Below are 13,948 nucleotides of genomic sequence, written 5' to 3' on the forward strand. Positions count from 1 at the left end.
TGAGATGTGAGACTGGTGAGATAAGTAGAGGCCAGTTCATGAACGACTTACATGCCAGGTTAGAACGGTGGACCTTAGAACAGACAGGAACCAATCAGATCACAGAAGGTGAAATCATCAGGTTAAAAGCAAAACAAATATAATAAATATTCCTTACATAAATATACATGGCTGCTTAGAATTTGCTGAAACTACTTTGCAGACGGGATGACAATCTCAGAGGGCATTCAAGCACTAACCTTGGCATTCCAGCACAACGCTGAACTCTTAGACCAAGGATTACAAAGCTCAGCCCAGCGCTCTTACTTCAGAGAAATTTCCCCCACCTGCTTTGTGAAGGGTGTGAGTAACCCACCCGACCAACTTGTAGACATTTTGGAAATACATAGCTCTTTCAAGACTGTTTCCCCAGATCGCCCCCACCACCTCCAACACCCATACTGGCCCCCAAAACTCTGCCATAACCTCTTATGTAAGGAAAGAATTTAAGCAGCAGTAGAAACTTGAAAATAAAAGTACCCTGGGCCAAGGGCCAGGGAGTCTATTTTTAGAACATTTTCTCATTGCCTGTTTATCTTTCAGACTCAGCCAAAAAGTCTTCTAGGCGAGTGTTAAAGGAAAAGACGAAAAGAAGGTGATCTGAGACCAAATAGCAGTAGCAATGGTGATCATTTTGGACAGCGTGTTCCAATTTCCCCAATGTGCCTTCACTGGCATTTGGTGCCCCCCAAAGCCGCTTAATGTAGAATTCATTCAAACCCTTCTCTGCCTTTTCCACTGATTGTGGGATTTGGCTAGGTCAAAAGGAAGACAGTAGAAGTTATGGATTTCATAAACTATTAAGCTCGACCAGAACGCTGCTGCTGCTGCTCCTCCAGGCCTCCGTTCTCTATGTTTCTAACGCAGGGGTGGTAACACTCGATCTACCGTCACAACAGTAACCAGAAACTTCCGCGCCTGTCCAGTGGAGCATTCGGTCACCGTTCTCCTTTGTGCCCGGTGAATCCCGGAGAAAAGCAACCATGCATCTGAGTATCATAAAAGTCGGGCGCGGTGGCTCACGCCTGTAATCCCAGGAGCTTCGGGAGGCCGAGGCGGGCGGATCACCTGAAGTAGGGAGTTCGAGACCAGCCTGACCAACATGGAGAAACCCCTTCTCTACTAAAAATACAAAATTAGCCGGGCGTGGTGGCGCATGCCTGTAATCCCAGCTACTCGGGAGGCTGAGGCAGAAGAATCGCTTGAACCCGGGAGAAGGAGATTGCAGTGAGCGGAGATAGCGCCACCATTGCACTCCAGCCTGGGCAACAAGAGCGAAACTCCTTCTAAAAAAAAAAAAAAGCGAGTTATTTTAATCCTTTCAAGCTGTAAAAGAGAAAAAAGCTGGCGTTATGTCTAGTGTTATATTTTCCTCCAAGAGACTAAATAGGTGGCCCCACGAATTCCGCGACTTGTAAAACGCGCCGCAGAAAACTCTCCCAGACTTGTAAGGACTTAACTCCTTCCGCTCCGCTGCTTAGAACGACTTTTAAGGGCGTCCTCTCCGGACCCCTGTCCACTCGCTCCAGTTTACTCCAGTGGCCTGATTCCCTCTCTCCCAGTCACTCTCCAGTTCTGCTGTGCCGGGGGAGTTTCTGAGGTCTCATTGGGCAGATCTTCCTGGCGGACCCTGGGCCCAACCACCAAAACCCACACGGTCCTCCTTAAGGAGCTTCCGCGGCCGCGAGTAGAGGCGGGTGTTTTGTTCTTCTGAGGAGGAAAAAGTTTTTGTGACATCCAGGAAATGAGTAACTCTGATGTCCTGTAGAGCCGGCCGCTGTAGGCCAGAAGGCGGGAGCCAGCGGGGGCATCGCCGCTCGCGCCCCTCTAAGTGCCAGGCCACAAGCTCCGCCGCAGCCGCCTACAAGGGGCGGCACCCCGGCCCCCGACCCGCGCGCAAAGCCTGTGCTGGAGCAGTCCTCCCGCGGCGGGGATCGGGACCGGGGACCCAGGCCAATCGTAAGTCCCGGGGCAGCCTAGTGTACTAAAGGAAGAAGGGCACGATGGAGACCGCGAGCTTGGAGGAGCTGTGCCGGAGATGGCTGCCGGGAGTGGGGGCGCAGGAGGGTGTGGGGATCGCGGGCGCCTGCTCGGCCCCCGGGTGGGGGCTGACTTTGGAGACCCCCTTAAAGCGCGCTTGCCCAGGCGGGCTCATTGTCTCCCCGTGGTCACGCGTCTCGTTCCCGCCGTGCGGGGGGATGCGTCGCGGGCGCTCGCTCCGTCTAGGCTGCGGGCAGTTCCTCCTCGAGGCGCGCGGAGCCTCGGAGCCCAGAGCGGGACCACGTTTTTGTTTGTAGTGCCCAGGTGACCCGTTACTTCTCACATCTGAGCAGAGCGCTACCGCAGAAAGAAAAGCGGGGTCGCCCTGCTCATTTGCTGCCCCTTTTTCCCCTTCCCCTTCCCTCCCTTCCTGTAAGGGAGAAATGGGAGTGAAGTTTGTTTTTTCTGGATTCTTGGTAGTGAAGTTAGGGGGCTGCTTCAGGCCGGATAAAGTCCCCGGCGCTTCCTCTTTCGGGACTATTAGTGGACCAGACCTCACGTTGTGCAGACTTGCTCTTGAGGCTGCAAATAACTCTGCCACTGCACCCCTAACCCCACCCTCAACCCCATCCCTGTGACTTCGCCATTCTGGCTGCCAGGTGAAGACTCAAGGAGTTCCGGGGCCGGATTCCCCATCCAAAACGCTTTCTCTTTAAAAAAAAAAAAAAAAAAAAAAAAATTGCCGCCGACCAGGAAGGTAAAATATTCTACGGAACCAGGCAAGGACCTCATTTTGCCTTTTGCCCTTCTCCTGGTGTGAGAAAAGCACCATTTCACAAGTAGTAGAGTACCAGATATTGGTCTCATTTCACAAATAGTAGAGTACTAGATACTGGTCGCCATCCGGACTCTGGTCTTTTGGATCTAAATTGGGGTCACGTTCTATTTTCTTGTTTTTTTGTTGGATATGACCCAGGGCTCTTGACTTTTACAAACCGAGTCTAAATGACTGCCAGCTAAAGTTCATCCGTGGTTGGTGCAGTTTTAGGCCCAGGTTAGCCCTGAAAATAGATTATCAGAAAAGTGGATTACTGTCTTTCCCCCTTATGAGAACAGAATAGACTGTGTTTTTGAGTCCTCTCTCCAGCCCACGTGCCTAAGTGGCTTTCATTGTTTGCTAATTCCGTGTGTGTTGCTGCTGCTCCAGGCCATTCTGCCTTCAGATTTTCTCCACTTGTGGGTAACCATGAAGTAGTTACACTGACTCTCTGCTCTCCCTGGGTGCATTCTTCTCATGCTCGGTAAATCTACATTTTACATAAGATAAAGTAAGCATGTGAAATTATAGCTATCTGTTTGGCAACAAAAGGAACGCAGTTTTCGGTTTTGTTTTTTGCATGGCTCAGTTCCCAAGCTTAACTTTTCCCTTTGGCATCCTGAGGTTGGGGTCCTGAGGTTGTACTTTCCTTTCACAGCTATCAGCAGAGACAGGTGGCCATCAACAGGAAAGAGGCTGGGCTGGGTGGCTCATGCCTGTCTTCCCAGCACTTTGGGAAACTGAGGTGGCAGGATTGCTTGAGCCCAGGAGTTCGAGGCTTAGAGCTGGGATCATTGGTTGGAGCTAGGATCATGCCACTGCACTCCATCCGGGTGACAGTTGAGACCCTGTCTTTCACCTACCCCCCCAACGCCCTGCTGCCCCCACCCCCAAAAATAACAACTGGGCAGGAGAAGGGGCTTTCAGAGTCCAAGACTCAGGTTCCATATTTGGAGTGGAGAGTCCGCCCCAGCAGGGATGAGGTGGCACGGCAGCCTGTGGGGCTTTAATGGAGAATCTGTTTGGGAGGGGCGGGTGCTCCAAGTGTTCTGGGAGCTGAGAAGGACTTTATTATGGATGACACCGGCCATCCTGGACCCTTCTCGTATCTAGTCTTGCTGGGGAGGAGTACAGAGCCACGAGGATACTGAGAACTGTTCATGATAACCTCCAGGACTGCTGCTAGCCTATTCAGTCCTTCGCATGAATTAGAATAAGGTGCTCCGTCTTGGCAAGAGGATGGGACTTGATGCCTCTTAGAAATACTGGCCTTATTTATAGCCAAGCCATGTAGCTGGGCAAGTGGCATGTGAGCTGGATTTATCCTCACCCCTCAGCCAGGTGCCTTGAGCAGTACACTGCTTGGCCCACCATTCACAGCAGCCCTGATAAACAACCACTATTTAGGGCTTAACATTGGCCAGGCTTTCCCCCCGCCCCAAAAGTACTTAGCCTGTATTAACTCATTTAATCCTCACAGTAGCCCTATGAGTTAGGTATTGTTAACTCCATTTTACAGATGAGGAAACTGAGGCACAGGGATGTTAAGTGTTCCGGAGCCTGGAAGGTGAGTCTCAATCACTGGACATTCGTAGACCAAGAAGCAACTTAAGCTTAAACAGCTAATTTAATTGGGAACCCTCGTGGGAAAGGGGGAAGAACAGTTGCCTTTTTCTTTCTTTTTCAAAGGAGGAAATACCTGTTCTCAGCCCAGGTGGAGGAAGGAGGGGAAATTCATCTGGCAGGAGGAAGAGGAGGAAAGAAAAAGGCAAGTTGGGCCTTGATGACTGATGGGGAGCCTGGCCCAAGAATCAAGTGACTTTCCTTAATCTCTGGGCGGTGTGAGGTGGCAGATCCAGTTTGGGGCCTGGCATGAGGGTGATGAGTAAGTGCCCCTAGGTGTGGCTCACAGGGAAACAGCGGTGGCTGCACGCAGGGTCCTGATCTAGGCAGACAGCGAGTGGAAGGAGGTGAGACAACTGTCCTGACCTTCCAAACCCCTGATCCCCGTCTGTGGTCTCTTGCTTCCTTGTTGAAGTCCTGTTCACCCACAAATGCCCTTCCCAAGTTCGTCCAGGAACCCTTCCTGAAACTCCATTTCACAGCTCCATATACATGATCGCTTAGTTTCCACACAGTACAGCTGAGCGCTTAATTAGCTGGAACCGAGCATTTCACTATGCCCTGTCGATAGGCACTTTAAACAAAATAGGCTTCTCATAAGTGAGGAAGTCAAGATGCCTCCTGGGAGGGGCCAGCTGGTGCCCAGCAGATTGCTCAGAGGGTGGTGTTTACCTGGATCACATCACCTGTCCCAGGGGATGGCTCTTAGCTGTGCCCACTCAGAAACCCGATTTCCATAATTTTCAGAGTGGTTTGGACTCAAGCTACTAATTCACCCTGAGAAAGCTCCCAGAAGTGGGTGTACGAGTCAGAATGCTGGTTTATTAATTTGCAAGGAGACTTTGCAAACATCACACTGACTGAATGTTGTCTCTTCCCTGTGTCCTGGACGAGCCATATGGGAAACCAAAGACCAGAAGGTGGACTGCGCTTATCAAAGCTGGAGTCAGAACCAGGCAGGAGGACCATGGGGTGGGGGTGAGGGGCAGTGACGTCCAGTAGTGCAGGGCTTTGTCTGCCTCTGCGGCCCTCTCACCAGCAGAAAGATACCTGCCAGGTAGACTGGATACTCAGGTCAGCCTGGCTGTGGGCATCTCCTTGGCCAGTGCCTCTCCTTGGCCAGTGCCATTATTTCCCTGAGAAATCCTGGTATCATTTCTCCCTTTCCTCTTTCATAATGTAGTAATTGTTTTATTTTATTTACCTATTTGTTTAGTGCTTTGCAAGCGTTAGCTCCCAGAGACATAGATTTGCATGTGTGTAAATTCAGTAACTACTGTACAATCTCAGGGTTGTAGAGCCAGGCAATAAGAGTAAATGCTATATGCAAATCAAGAGGATGATCAGGTAACCTGGATGGATCAATAGAAAGCCAAGCATAGAGCAAGGACACATGATCCCTAATCAGCATGGAGGCTGGGCCAAGGCTGGCCAGTTATTGCATCCCCTGTGTAGGCCAGGGGGTAAAGCATTCCTATAGCAGTGCCTGTTTTGGCTGCCCTGCTCAGCTGACCTCTTTGGATTTAAAGGGCTCTTTCTGGTCTCTGTCCAGGACCTCCACGGCTCGTCTTTAGTGAGCCGCATCTCCAGGTGCCCAGAACCAAGGAGGTGTGACTGCATGGGCTTTGACGTGGGGCAGACTTGAGTTGAATCCTGGCTCCACCACTCAGTTGTTGGGCATTCTCAGTAGTTGGGCAGGTGCCTTGATTTTTCAAGTCTCGGTAACATCATCAGTAAAATGGGGATGACCTTCAGGGCTGTGGGAAGGGTTGAGCCAGAAAATGCGCAGAAGGCATTGAGCACTGTGCTTGGTGCAGACTGAAAATCTGGCCAGTGTGCGCTCTTCGGGACAGCAGAGGTCAATTGGAGGTCTGCATTCTCTGCCGACTTGGGCCCCAACTTTCCCATCAGGTCACCGCTCCCTCCTCTGAGGTCTGGACAAAGGACAAGGCTGTAGGGGCCTAGACTGTCCTAGACAGGGAGGACATCTATCCTCGACGGGGAGGACATCTATCCTCAGTGCTCTTTCCAGCAGTTTGTTTGGAGCTGCTCGTCCTGATCTTTTGGCTGACTCTGGCAGAGGGAAAGTCAGATTTGAGGCCTGAGCTCTAACAGGCATCCAGAGAGGAAGGAAGGGTGAGGAGCTCTTCTGGGAGAGGAAAGGGGTCATTTGGGAGTGCCCAAGAGGCCTGCAGACCCCTCCTCAACAGTTTGGGACCTGTGACATTTTCCCACAGAGAGTACATCCCCCCTCTATCCGTTAGGCTCACCCCGTGACATCAGTGAAATGGAAGCACCCTGCAGGTGACATCACTGTTGCTCAGGGCAACGCCTCCACCCTAAGATGGACGGGGAGGTGAAAAATCGGCCTCAAGTGTAAGACGCATGTTGAAGGGAAGAGACATAGAAGGTGTAACATTCACAGGTATGTTTCTCAGAGGCTGGGGAGAGGATGGGCCCAGTTAGTGGGAGGGTGAAGAGAGGAGGGAGGTGCTGCAGTTTCAGATCTGGGCTGTGTCTGTTGGTGGTGTGTCTTTAGGCCTTGGGTCAGGCAGCCCAGTGCTGACAGCTGCCGTCTCCTTTAGTTCTCTGCGCGAGACTCCTTAGGGGACCTCCTGCAGCCTGGATCTGTAAGGAGGGTTAGGGGAAGGGCAGGCTAGAGCAGTGTTGGGGCCATCAGAAAAGTGACTTTCTATTCTTCAGCCTCCCCACAAAAGACAGTGAGAAATAGGATGCTCACATCCTTATTACAGGGGCCTCATTGATCAAGCAGCCATTGTGCATCCATGTTATGCACGGCCCATGGCAGGGATTCAGTGGCCTCGTGGAGCCTTATGATGAAATGCACATGGAGAGGAAGAGTGTATGGAATCCACTGCCCCAAGAGGCAGGACCAACTGGAGATAGGAATCCTGTCTCACAGTTCACCTCACTCAGCTTAGCATTCCCTGTGGAATTGTAGATGAGTTAAACTAAATTCATGGAACGCTTTCAGTTGGATGTGCTTGAGATACACTTGCTAATTTGGGAGTGGAGTCAGAGGGGGCAGCCATGGATGTCCACCTTGTCCCTGGGATGGCACTGTTTACAAGGCTGAGGTCACTCAGCAGTTCTGATGCTCTTAACTTGGTGACCTGTGGTTTCTGCCACATCTTATCTGGTGATGCCTGCTGCTCCTCCTAAGCAAGGGCTGCCAAACATCAGCACAGGAGACGAAGGAGGCAGGAAAGGGAGGACTCCCTGCCCTGAAGAAAGATAAAAAACTAGATGATATAGTAGGTCTCTCTCTAGAGGTTTCAGGAATCGCCTTGTCCTTCCATTTGAAGGCACCTGATTAAAGTTTTTGTTTTGTGCAACTAGGCATAACTTCAGGTGCTTTTCTGATGTCCAGGGTATCAGTGGCTAAAGTCATTGCCCTAATTCTTGTATACACCTAGCTTTTTCAGGTTTATAAATGAAAGTTAGAGTATCATTAACCTGCAGATTATGATTCTATTTACAAATCTGGTCCTGAATCCACCGTTATGGATATGACATTGTTCATATAAGTAGAATGGCCTTGTAAAAAAAAATAGTGGCTTCATTTACTGATCAAAGCCCCATTTTAGGGGTTTATATGTATTTATTTCTCCTCCTCACAACAGGCCTTCAAGGTGGGTATTATCCTAGTTTTACAGGTGAAAAAACAGACTCAGAGGGACTTGCCCCAAACGGAAAACAACAGAGAAGAGATTCACACTTAGATTTGCTCTCTCCCAGATCCTTAGGCTCTTTCTCCCACCTCAGGCATCTGGACACCGTAGCCCAGAAAACATACAGATGGCATAAAGAATCCCACAAAGTTTAAGTGTCAAAACTGAGAAGACAGCAAGCAGACCACCAACTCCAGGCCTGAGCCTTCTGGTCCCTTCCTGCTGTGACTCACTCTGATATTAGCAGACCTAGTGAACTTCGGAGACTCCTGCCAAGAGATTCTGTGAGTGTGGCCTGAGCTATCTGAGGATGAAAGGAAGGAAAGCCTTTCCCTTCCAGCACTCAGTTTTCTTTTCTGTTTAATGGGCACAGTAACAACCAGTTCCTGATAATATTCAGAGCATTTTGCAATCCTCTGCTGGAAGTCCCTAGGAAAAATACAAAGCCCCACAATTATCAAATGACTCACTTCCAGGTGCATAACACAGTGGGACGCTCACTGCCTGGGAAGAGGGGCTCAGCTTGGATGCTACCCTGGGCTGCTACTGCTTTCTCTCCTTTCATTTCCCTGAAGCTGATGCAGGAGTCCCCCCAACCTTTGCCCCCTCCTCCTATATCAAAGCAGCAGGAAAGGTGTTATCATTATTTTGGCCCTGCCTGCTGGTGCAAAAGCATGTGCTCATAACACACTGTTCTCATGGGAGCCAGCTTCAATAGCCTCTTAGCAGCCGTCGGGGACCCGCCTGAAGTTTATGAACGCGTCCTTTGTTTGCTGAGACTTTGTTCCAAAGTTCCCAAGAAGGCAGGGGTGCTGCATGCCTGGGCTGGAGGGTAGGAGAGCAGGGGCTGCCTGGATCCTATCCCTGTGTGCTGCCCCAAAATGTCCCGCATGTACTCATGCCACTTCCTGATGTTTCACCCCAACACATACCTACCTGCCAGTGTCAAGAGAGCCGTCACTCCCTTTTTTGCAGAGAAGGCTTTCCATTCCTTTTATCTCAAATAACCCAGGCCACACTCACAGAATCTTGGTAGAAGGAGTCTCATAAGTTCAGTAGGTTTAACTCCCTGCTTCATAGCCACATTTCATCTAGATTGTCACCTACCCTCCCCTAAACAGTCCAGGCTAGGGAAGTCCATAGGTACATGCCTAATGTTTCACAGATGCCAGGTCACTGAGCAACACAGCTCATGGCTTCATGGGAAGATTATAGGCTTGAAAGTCAGATAGGTTTGGATTCAAATCCTGGCTCTATGATATTGGTGGGTGGCCTCACCTCTATGCCTCAGTTTCCTTTTCTGTAAAATGGAGATAAGTGCCTGCTTCAGAGGTTTAATGTGAGAATGATACATGTAAAGCATTGTTGCACAATGCTTAAGCCTCAATAAATGCGATGCAGTAGTTGTAATTTATTAAACCCTCCCGTGGTGTGTCAGGGTGCTGAGGCTTGTCCAGTTTTCTCCTGAAAGAAGAATTACTTCTCTGCTCCTTCTCTTACCCTGTAATCCTCTGTTTATCATCCATTTCTACAAGAAGCTTGAGCAAGAAAGGAGATGTCCACAGCAAGGCAGCTGAGGGTCAGACAAACGTGTCAGGGTTCATTCCTGGGCCATTTTCTAAACGTTGGCAGTGAGTCCGCCTACAGTTAGATGAAGGCCAGTCCAGATCAAACGAGGCTGCAGCCATCTCTGTCTCCAGGGCTACGTCTGGAAGGGATTTTGCTTACATTTTCCAAGGCACTTACACTGTTAGCACTTTGCTTTTCTGACTGCCGCGTGCCTCCCAGGAAGAAAGAACATAGAAGTTACTTTATCCAGAGCTTCCCACTTCACTCCAGGAATTTCAAATTCCTGCTCCTGGAAGTAAAGGCAGTGAGGTTCTTATCCCAATCCTAACTCCATTCATGTATTCAGCAAGCATTCATCATTATAGCATCTACCCTCTTCCAATGCTGGGTACTCAGAAGCTAATGGAAGAGCTGCCAGTGTCAATGATGCCAGATTGGAGGAGCGAGGGAGGGTGCTGCTGAACTTCCTAGGTCTCCAAACTTCCTCCTCTTCCTCTGTGTCAGCTCCTGGGGCCTTTAGAAGACCAGGAGGTGGAGGAGACAATTTAGTCATACTCCCCAGGCTTCTGGAGGAGCTGCAGGGATGTCGTTCACCCACTTCTTCCGTAACATGCAACCGTGACGATTTAACAAATCCAGAGGGAGACCTGACCATAGCACCAGTACCAGTGCCAACAGCAGTATCATTTACCAAGCCCTGCTGAGTGACTGTGAGATGGTCCACAAGGCTGTACATTGGACACTATTGCCATAGCAAGTGGTAGAGCCGAGATTCAAACCCAGGCCATCAGATTTCAGAGTTTGACTCCTTAGCAGTGGTTCTCCAAGCCTCTGCAAACTGTTAAGCTCTTCTTAGCTGATGAGCTTTGGGCTGTTTCTTTCTCCATGACCTTAGGAGTGGAAATGAGCTCATGTGAACGTGATACTATCAGTGGCTGTTTGCTGCCCACCTCCGTCTGACTGATGCACATATGAGTGTGGGTCCATGCATTCAGCAGGCATTATTTGGACACCTACTGGGTGCCAGCACAGCCTCGGTGGAGCACCCGCATCACACCTTATGCTCCGTCCCTGTGGCTAGAAAATGATGTCATAGTAGGGTTATTTTGTGCAATTCGTAGGGAGTGTGACTCTGAGTCGTCACAGGTAATTCTGGGGGCAGTTTTGCTAACTGTTCCTAGCCTTTCCGTGTGGGCCCTCTGCTTTCCAGAGAGGAGGAGGACTGGTTTGCTCTGACTAACTGGTGTGGGAGGGTTGGCAGAGGCCCGGCTCTATTGTTCAGCCCAGATCCCTGCAGCACAGCATAAGCAAAGACGCTCTTAATTTTTTTACAGCTGGGTTGGCCTCCCCTTTGTCTTTGTGTCTGTTACTGTTCCCCTTTATTGAGATGAAAGGGGTTTTTAGATCTTTTCAGGGAGAGTGTGCGTGCGTGTGTGTGTGCGTGTGTGTGTGTGTGTGTGTGTGTGTGCGCGTACAGGAGGCCCACAGCGCTTCCCTTCGTCTCCCCTCCCCGCCCTCCCCAGCCCAGCTGGGGCCCAGGCTTTGTGTCAGGTACCGCCTAAGCTGCAGGGGACTGGGGTAGAAGAACAGTCTGGGATTTCTTTCGCTGTGTGGGGCCCAGAATCTCAGGAAGCCAGGACGTGGGTAAGAGACCAGTGGGGTGGGGAGGCTGTGGTGGGGAACAAGCCTTTCCGAGGCCATGGACAAGGCCTTGGGGCGTTCATCCTCCCCCATCTCCTAGAGGCAGGGTGTCTTTCTAAGCTGGGCTCTCTTTGTTCCCATCCACGGGTCAAAAGGAAGGTGGCTTCTGGGTGCTGGCCCTTTATTTAATTCCATCCATCCTAGTTTCTCGGTGAAAGGGGGAAAGTGGGAGGGGGCTGGGAGTGGCCAAAGGGAGGGCTTTGTTCCCTCCTTGTTTTCCTTTGTGTTTACTCCTGGGTTCTGTTCCAGTCCCTTCCCCTTTCCATTGAGTCAGTGTGTCTGCTGTTGTGCGGAGCCTGCGTCTACGCGTGCAGCCTCCCCTCCCTGCCCCACCGAGAAAGTGTGGTTTTACCTGAACGTTTGTGGCTCTGCTTGGAGGCAGGGGGTGTGTACATGGGGTGGAGAGAGAGAAAGGGGACGACTCTTGGGAACTCTGGCATGTCCTGCCCTGAGGTGGGTATTCACGCTGTCTCCAAACCAGCACCCTGTGGGTGAGATGCAACCACAGGGCTACAGGAAATTCGGAGGAATACGAGCCCAGACCAAGCCAATGTAGGACAACAGGAAGTGGTGAGGGCGCATTGCTGGGACTGTGATTCAGGCATAGAAACCGGAGGTGGGAATCCTGGTGGCCAAGGGAGACCTTCCCCCGCAGGCTGGCTGTGGGAGACGCATCCTTCCTGCGAGTGGCGGGCATTTGTGGGGAGCTTTCTTGTGAAAGCAGTGCCTCCAGTGCGTGGTGTCAGCTGTGGGCCCCCAGGATAGTGTGTGTCCTTAGCACGGAGCACAGGCCTATGCCAGTTGCTCAGGGGAATGCAAAGACAAACAGGACCCTGCCCCTGCCCTGGAGGAGCTCACAGTGAGGAAGGTGACGGGGCAAGACAAGGACAGAGGCAGCCGTCGGGCACACCAGGGTGACACGGGGCCTGGAGCCAGGCTGTTGTGCAACCTTGGGCACATTGCCCCACCTCTCAGCGCCTTGGGCTCCTGCCAGGGACGTGAGGCTGATGGCCCCCTCCCCCGGGGTTGCTGCGTGGGTTAAATGCAATAACTCAAGGATAGAGACACGTGGGACCAGCCACGGTTGGGTGCCTGCTGTGTGCCAGTGCATCTACAGAACCACCTGACCTACATGAGGGGCCTGGCTGCGCTTAGTGAGGCCTATTTCCTATGTCCCGCTCCCTCCCTGTTCTTCTATCCCTTAGAAGAAAGGGATTTGTCTTGGGATCCTGGAAGGCTCCTTGGAAGTGGTTTCTGAGATGGGCTTGCTGTGAGGTCAGTTGGGTAGGGTTTTGGCCACCACAGAGGTGAAGCATGGATGTTTCCAGGAATGGTGGGGAGGTGCAGGAGGTATCTGGGGGACAGGAGATGATCTGAAGTGGCCGGGGCAGGCAGAGAGGGAACCGAGAGGACTTCTGAGGCTGGTTGGGCCAGGCCTTGAACATTCTTAAAGCGCTGACTTGTGTCCCATGGAAACAAGACTCTATTGAAATGGGGAGGGGAGACATGCAGGGTTGGGAAGCTAACTGGGGGTTTTGGGGTGTTAGGGAGAGCTCAGACGAGCTGACCCCAAAGGGCTATGCTGGCCAGTATGTGAGAGAGATTCCATTTCACATGGAATCCCTGGGCTTTGGTGCAGAGCAAAAGCCAGATCAGAGGTGGCTGGGGAGACTGGAGATACTCCAGCAAAGAGGAAGGTCAGCAAGGGGAGCTGGCTGGGAGAGAGGAGGGTGCATCGCAATTTGAGACTGCAGTAGTCTCCTGAGGTGGCCATAACAAGTTGCCACGCACAGGGAGGGCTTAAGACAGCAGGCGTTTATTTTCACAGTTCTGGAGGCCAGGATCAAGGTATCAGGGCCACACTCCCTCCGGATACCCTAGAGGAGAGTCCCTCTTTGCCTCTTCCAGCTCTTGTTGGCTCAGGTGACCCTCAGTGGTGGCGGCATCACTCCCATCCCGGCCTCCATCTCCCCTCACCTCTCCTCTGTCTCTCTCTTTCCTGTCACTTCATAAGGATACTTGTCATTGGATTTAAGGCCCACCTAGGTAATCCAGGATGATCTCATCTCAAGATCCTTAATTTAATCACATCTGCAAAGACCCTTTTCCCAAATTAGGTCACATTCATAGGGGCTGGGGATTAGCACGAGGACGTATATTTTGAGGGCTGCCATTCAACCCACACAGTTCAATGTATCTGAGATGCCTTGGAGGGGATGGGTGGGAGAAAAGGAGGTGTGGGCCAGAGCTCAGGGGTTGCAGGGGAGCCCCCTCCTTGTCTCTGCCACTGTTTTACTCCTTGTAATCTCTTCTCACTGCCCTTTCCACAACCCAGCCACAGAGATCAGGCCTTTGTCTGTCTGTCTGTCCCAAGATGCTGTGATTTCTGTGATGTCCTGCTGAGGGAGGCAGGCAGATTGGCTGGACGGAGGGGCACTCTGTCCTTCCTGGGAGAGGATGGCTTCCCTGCCTTCTCCTGCCTTCTCCTGCCTTCTCCTGCCTTCTCCTGCCTTCTCCTGCCTTCTCC

General features: G+C 51.4%; 1 protein-coding gene across 1 annotated transcript in view; it reads left to right on the forward strand.

The window, feature by feature from the left end:
- Positions 1–1,753: 1,753 nt before the first annotated feature.
- Positions 1,754–13,948, forward strand: part of ITPRIP (inositol 1,4,5-trisphosphate receptor interacting protein) — a 24,346-nt gene continuing 12,151 nt past the window's right edge. The window contains 2 exon segments of the mRNA XM_026447321.2: positions 1,754–1,998; positions 4,526–4,604. Coding sequence (XP_026303106.2) covers positions 1,797–1,998; positions 4,526–4,604 — 281 coding nt within the window. The 5' untranslated portion in view covers positions 1,754–1,796.

Source organism: Piliocolobus tephrosceles, chromosome 9, assembly GCF_002776525.5.
Source record: "Piliocolobus tephrosceles isolate RC106 chromosome 9, ASM277652v3, whole genome shotgun sequence".
Classification (NCBI taxonomy): Eukaryota; Metazoa; Chordata; class Mammalia; order Primates; family Cercopithecidae; genus Piliocolobus; species Piliocolobus tephrosceles.